The 7,500-nt window shown below is 48.3% G+C and overlaps 1 protein-coding gene across 1 annotated transcript in view; it reads right to left on the reverse strand.

Moving 5' to 3' along the window:
* Positions 1-7,500, reverse strand: part of THADA (THADA armadillo repeat containing) — a 906,435-nt gene that overhangs the window by 788,181 nt on the left and 110,754 nt on the right. Inside the window, 4 exon segments of the mRNA XM_075341438.1 lie at positions 1,050-1,172; positions 1,265-1,315; positions 1,317-1,421; positions 3,615-3,769. Of these exon segments, the coding sequence (XP_075197553.1) occupies positions 1,050-1,172; positions 1,265-1,315; positions 1,317-1,421; positions 3,615-3,769 (434 nt within the window).

A 7,500-nucleotide genomic window follows, 5' to 3' on the forward strand; every position in this document is an offset into this window, starting at 1 on the left:
GCAGCCACTATGCAAGTATCGGAGTTGTGATGTTCCGCTACACACATCTGTATGCCGCCAGCACTGGGGGAGCAGCTGGTTGACGGGGATGGCAGGTGTCACGCCCGCACAGACCTGGTATTGACGACTTATACTAAAGAGAGACCATCAACATTAAAGTACCAGATGACCCTTTAAAGAGGACCAACCACCAGGAATTTCATATATGAACTAAAGCCAGTGCTATACTGACGCTGTCATGCTGATTCTATACATACATTTAGTTGTCAGATCTATACTGATAAGATGTATACTTTCTGAAATATAGGCAAGTAGTTTGTGGAATGTAATGTTATTTGATTGACAGCAGCTAAAGAATATCTAATAGGTGGGTCGGGATTTGCTAGTTATTGCCGCCCCTGTCTGCCTGCCTGTCCTTCCTCCCCCTGTCTCTGTTATTACAGGTAGAGGAAGGAGGGGAGGAAGGACAAGGAGGGGAGGAAGGACAAGGAGGGGAGGAAGGACAAGGAGGGGGAGGAAGGACAAGGAGGGGAGGAAGGACAAGGAGAGAGGAAGGATAAGGAGAAAGGAAGGAAGGACAGGCAGGCAGACAAGGGTGGGAATAACTAGCAAAACCTGACCTATTAGATATTCTGTAGCACCTATCAATCAAATAACAGTGCATTTCACAAACTTTACTTGCCTGTATTTCAGAAAGTATACATCCGATCTCACAACTAAAGGTTTGTATAGAATCAGCATGATAGCCCCAGTATAACACTGGCTTTAGTTTATATATGAAAATCCTGGTGGATGGTCCTCTTTAAGGGAGGACAATTTGATTCATCCGATTCGAACATGCAAATGGTTGCCATTACCATCCCCCTTAAAGACAAAAAGCAACTAAGTTTTGAAAGGCTAATTCAGACGGAGGTATACGGAGGTATATAGACCCTAACACTCGGATTATCTGCAGCAGGAGACCTGCAGCTAGCCTGGGCATTGTGGTACATACATAGACGGCAAAATACAGTTGTCAAAACCTGGTGTACGACATAGGACAAGCTTACTGTGTAATGTTGCAGGGCTGTGCAGGGATCCGCCTCACCCTCCCTATGTTCTGACCCGATTAGGATCTTGCTCTGTTGATGCTTGAAAAGAACTTGAGAACTTTCTTGCACTCGACAGAAGAGCTGCAAGGAAAAGATGGTGCAAAAGGTGTCACACATATATCTTACCTGGTGACGGACGCAGCCATGGACGAGCCCGGGACGGACACACTTACCTTCCGGAGCAGGTAACACAGCTGCTGCCGGATGGAAGGAGACTGACAGTTTCAGATTGTACTTCAGAAAGAACATGATCAAATCCATCTCATCCCGAGACACGACTTCAGTGCTCCAGTGACATTCACAGAGGAGGCCGAGGGCATCAATACGGATCTAAGGAAAAACAAAAAAAAAATCACCTTTACTTCTTGCAGCAGCCTCTTGACAAATTAAAGGCCAACAACTGTTCTGCAATCAGCATGTGTGGGCCCAGAAGGGGCTTTGAGAAAGGTGGACGCCATACGCCTCCTGCAAGACAGATAGCCCTCATCCTATCCCCGCTCCAGCGCTGCGGGTCAGGTCTCAGTATTTTAGCTGCAGCGATGAGGTAACATCAGGATTTTATCTGATGTACCAACACTGAAGTGTAAAGGAAATGATACATGGTTTTCTAAATGTTTAACAAATATAAATCTGAAAATTGCTGCACTTAGTCCGACGCCTCTTTCATCTTCTGCAATTACCTTCCTCCTTCCCAGCCCCGTGTGGATGACGCGTCCTACATCATTCACACCGAGGCCTCCATTGCTCTCCTGCATACGCGCACCTTGATCTGCCAGCTGAGGTCAGAGCAAAGTACTGTATGTGCAGGCGCGAGGAAAGGTCAGAGACCGCCTGCGCATTGCGCATTACAATACTTTGACGTGCCCTTACCAGGGCATGCGCAGGTGCGCAATGGAGGCCTCTGTGTGGATGATGTAGGACGCGTCATCCACACAGGGCTGGCAAAGAATCTGACTGCACAAGATGGAGGTGGCACCGCCTGAGACCAGTGACGCCCATCGGACCGGACCACCCCAGTTGAGTATTATAAAGGTGTTTTTTATGTTATACGGAGCAGCCTGAGCTCTTATATATAGGACTCTAGAACGCTGTATATAGAGGCTCACTGGTGATGGCCTCAGCTCATAAGGGAAAAATCTGGTGGCTGGTTCCCTTTAACTTTTTCACTGTTACTTTTTTTTCAAACAGCATAAGTATGTGCACAAATTAGACATGGAAACAATTGCAAAAATTACTATAAAACATGGCCACTTCTTTGCAACGATCTGAGGAGCGTGTACCTCTCTTATATTGTTATATCCCTGTGATATGACATTACTGTCTGTTAAGCCTAAGACAAAACGGCGTGAAAATCGGAGCAAGTAGAATGCGATAAAACATCGCATTCCACTTGGACCAATATTATTCTATGTTTCCGCTCCCATGAGCAATTATTTTCTCAGGCCCTAATGAACCAAGAAAATAGTTGCAGCATGCTGCGGGTGTGATGCGAGTCTGTTTCTCACGCACCCATTCAAGTCTATGGGGCGAGAGAAAGATGGCACTGCACTCGCGGTACACCGGTGTACTGCAAGTTGCAGGGCAAGAATGGCAACAGCTGGCTACGATGGAGAGAGGGAGATAAATCCCTCCCTCCCCTCCTCAGCACCGGCCCTCCCCTCCTCAGCACCGGCCCTCCCCTCCTCAGCACTCGGCCCTGCCCCTCCTCAGCACCGGCCCTCCCCTCCTCAGCACCGGCCCTCCCCTCCTCAGCACCGGCCCTCCCCCCCTCCTCAGCACCGGCCCTCCCCCCCTCCTCAGCACCGGGCCCTCCCCCCTCCTCCGCACCGGCCTCCCCCCCCTCCGCACACGGCCCTCCCCCCTCAGCACCGGCCCTCCCCTCCTCAGCACCGGCCCTCCCCTCCTCAGCACCGGCCCGCTCCATGCCTCAGGCACGGCCCTCCCCTCCTCAGCACCGGCCCTCCCCTCCTCAGCACCGGGCCCTCCCCTCCTCAGCACCGGCCTCCCCTCCTCAGCACCGGCCATGCCCTCCTCAGCACCGGCCCTCCCCTCCTCAGCACCGGGCCCCTCCCCCCCTCAGCACCGGCCCTCCCCCCCTCAGCACCGGCCCTCCCCTCCTCAGCACCGGCCCTGCCCTCCTCAGCACCGGCCCTCCCTCTCTCAGCACCGGCCCTCCCCTCCTCAGCACCGGCCCTCCCCCCCCTCAGCACCGGCCCTCCCCTCCTCAGCACCGGCCCTGCCCTCCTCAGCACCGGCCCTGCCCTCCTCAGCACCGGCCCTCCCCTCCTCAGCACCGACCCTCCCCTCCTCAGCACCGACCCTCCCCTCCTCAGCACCCGGCCCTCCCCTCCTCAGCACTGGCCCTCCCCTCAGCTGATGTACGCTCGCACGATCGAGAGCTCAGTCGCCATGACACTCACATGACACTCGGCTCCCGCTGTGCTGCCAGCGTGAGCTGAGTGTCATGCGACGATTGCAGTATTCCCATGTGGCCTCGGCCTAATAAAACAACCCCTTCCTCACCTGGTCATGTCTGTGCACAAGGCCTTGTTGTATTAAACTCGTGGAGACTTTTCCAGTCCAGAAGTAATTTTCGGTAAATCGGAGGTGTCCATGAGTGCGGGCAGTTCTCAAACAAGCCATCAGGGCACCAAGTGCACCGCGGTGATCACCGGACCCTGGGGAGCATAAATGTGCACGTCAGAAAATAACACAACTCTACATGAAATATTCTGGGACAAGTTAACATTTGCAAATAGTATATGAAAAGGTCAGAAGATCACGGATTTGGGATTGGAAATAGAAATTCCTAAGTCATGGTGAGAAAATAGTCACATCACTGATCAGCCATGAAGCCACTCCATTCTCAAGGACTGGTGGGACCCCCACTGATGATAAAGTGATGGCTAGATGGGAATGACCCTCTAATGCAGACGTCTCAAACACGTGGCGCTTGAAGCAAATTTTCTGTCCCATTGCATGCAGCCCCCGCAGAGAATTTCTAAGCAACAGGGTCCGACGGGAGAAAAACCTGCATTCCAGGTAGAAATAGCTATGGGGGGCATCAAACTGTATACAAGGGGCTATCGGGCCATCATACTGTATACAGGGGGCTGTGGGTGCCATCATACTGAATATAGGAAAATGTGGGGCTATCATACTGTAAATAGGGTGCTGTGGGGCCATTATGTGGTATATAGAGGAACTACAGGACCTTCACTATATATATGGAGCTATATAAAGGAGACTATTGGGCCATCATACAGGAAACAGTGGGCTCTTGGGCCATCATACAGTAAAAAGGGGGCTGTTGGGCCATCATACAGTAAATGGGGCTGTTGGGCCATCATACAGTAAGCGGGGCTGTTGGGCCATCATACAGTAAGCAGGGCTGTTGGGCCATCATACAGTAAACGGGGCTGTTGAGCAATGATACAGTAAACAGGGGGCTGTTGAGCCATCATACTGTAAGCAAGGGGCTGTTATGCCATCACACTGTAAAGAGTAGTCTGTGGTGCCATCATACTGTAAAAAGGGGACTGTTAGGTCATCATACTGTAAACAGGGGGCTGTGGTGCCATCACACTGTAAACAGGGGGCTGTGGTGCAATCATGCTGTAAACGGGGGTGTTGGACCATAGTATTTTAAACGGGGTTGTTGAGCCATCATACTGTAAAGAGGGGGTTCTTTTGTCATATATTGTAAAGAGGGGGCCGTTGGACCATCATTCTGTGAACAAGGGACTGTTGGGTCATCATACTGTAAACAGGGGGCTGTGGGGGCCATCATACTGTAAACAAGTGGCTGTTGGGTCATCATGTTGTAAACAGGGGCTGGTAGGTCCCTCATACTGTAAAGAGTGGGTTGTTGGACCATCATTCTGTAAACAGGGGGCTGTTGGGCCATCATGTTGAAAAACAGGGGGCTGAGGTTCTATCATACTGTAAACAAGGGGCTGTGGGTTGCTATACACTAGATATCGCAATTCGACACCATTTACTAGTATGAACTGTGATGTAGCAGATTACACAAAGTAAACTTTGGCCACACAACACCAGTCGTTCTGCGAAGCCTCGATTCAACAATGTGTCCTGCGCTTTAATGGGATTTTTTTAAGCGGCCAAGGGCCCCATTTTAGTTTGAAATCCCCGCTCTCGTGGAAGTGATTACTATAATAGTGTAATATAATGTTGCGATTCAATCAATTGCATAATATACTCTATAACATCTGTCCAAACTGAACCCAAACATTACCATCAGGTGCCTCTAACCTTTCCATAATGCGTTCAATATAAATGCACATTCACATGAACAAGTGGTGAGCAGACATGATTTCTAAATATTACAACTTCTATCCTCCATTTTTCACTTTTTTCCCCTTCAATCCCTAATTTTCAATTGTCTCTGAGCTAGTAGGTGGCAACTTGCTACTATGAGGTCTCCTATACAAAGCGCACACAGACGTGAAGCATTCCTGATCTCCTGCCTCTATGAAGCACATGTTCAGAAGGAGCATGAAGGGCATAATACAGCAGAACTGAGCAGTGCAACTGTGAACCCACCACTGGATGTGATGAAACACTTACTAGAAATCTGTGTACATATCTGCTCCACCTCCTCACTCAATATTCCCTAAGTCAACCGTCTTGCATTCATCAAGATGGATTTTAGCATTTTTTTTTTTTATTATTCAGAGTGACTGATGGACTCAAGAAGTGTCTGATAAGTGGAGAAAGAAAGATGTATCTGCTGTCTCTATGAAGCAGGAGCATGAAGGACTCAGCAGTACTGAGCAGTGTAGCTGTGAGTCCACCACTGGGATGAGATAAAACGCTTACTAAAAATCTGTGTGAATCTGCTCCTCCTCCTCATTGAATGGACTTTAATAATCAGTTGCAATCTATTCCTTAACCCCTTCACGACCATGGACGGATATATCCGTCATGGAGCGTGTCCCGTTAAGCCCCGCCCCCTGCCGAGAGCAGGCGGCAGCGGTCGGCACACATATCAGCTGTTTTCAACAGCTGACATGTGTGCCTGCTAGCCGCGGGTGGAATCGCTTCCACCCGCGGTCATTAACCCCTTAAATCTTGCTGCCAAAGTCTGGCAGCAAGATCTAAATGCGCGCGGCCATGTTTTTTACTTACCGCCGCCCCCACCGGAAGTCACGTGCGTGATCACGTGACTATCGGTGGTTGCCATCGTAGCACAGGGTCATGTGATGACGCCTGCAGCTATGAAGTTTCACTTTCGGTTTTCCCTCGGCCGCGAGCAGAGGGAAAAAGAAAGTGACTGTATCTGCTGTTTACAGCTGTGTAGCTGTGATCAGCAGATAGATAAGAGCGATCGGATTGCTGATCGCTATAGCCCCCTAGGGGGAACTAGTAAAATAAAAAAAAAAAAGTGAAAAAAAAAAGTTTAAAAAAAAAAACCTAAAAGTTCAAATCACCCCCCTTTCTCCCCATTGAAAATTAAAGGGTTAAAAACTAAATAAATATACACATATTTGGTATCGCCACGTTCAGAAATGCCCGATCTATCAAAATATAAAATCAATTAATCTGATTGGTAAACGGCGTAGTGGCAAAAATATTCCAAACGCCAAAATTACGTTTTTTGGTCGCCGCAAGTGGTACGCAAAATGCAATAACAGGCGATCAAAACATAGCATCTGCGCAAAAATGGTACCATTAGAAACGACAGCTCGAGACGCAAAAAATAAGCCGTCACTGAGCCATAGATCCCAAAAAATAAGAGCGCTACGTGTTTCGGAAAATGGCGCAAAACGTGCACCACTTTTATTGGACAAACTTGTGAAATTTTTTTAACCCTTACATACAAGTAAACCTATACATGTTTGGTGTCTACAAACTCGCACCGACCTCAGGCATCACACCCACATATCAGTTTTACCATTAGTGAACACCGTGAATAAAACATCCCAAAAACTATTGTGTCATCACACTTTTTTTGCAATTTTTCCGCATTTGGAGATTTTTTTGCTGTTTTCCAGTACACCATATGGTAAAACTTATGGTTTCATTTAAAAGTACAACTTGTCCCGCAAAAAACAAGCCCTCATATGGCAAGATTGACGGAAAAATTAAAAAGTTACGCCTCTCGGAAAAAGGGGAGCAAAAAACAAAAACGGAGTTAAGTGAACTGTCTTGTTTTCCTCAAGATGGATTTTAGTATCTTTTTTTATTAGAGTGAATGATGGTCTCAAGTCTCAAGAAGAAGTATCTGATAAGTGGAGTAAGATGCATCTCATTGTCTCTATGAAGCACATGATCAAAAGAAACATGAAGGACATTATACAGCAGAACTGAGAAGTGTAACTGTGAATCCACCACTGGGATGAGATACAACACTTACTAGAATCTGTGTGCCTATCTACTCCTCCTCCTC

The sequence above is a fragment of the Anomaloglossus baeobatrachus genome, chromosome 3 (assembly GCF_048569485.1).
Source record: "Anomaloglossus baeobatrachus isolate aAnoBae1 chromosome 3, aAnoBae1.hap1, whole genome shotgun sequence".
Lineage (NCBI taxonomy): Eukaryota > Metazoa > Chordata > Amphibia > Anura > Aromobatidae > Anomaloglossus > Anomaloglossus baeobatrachus.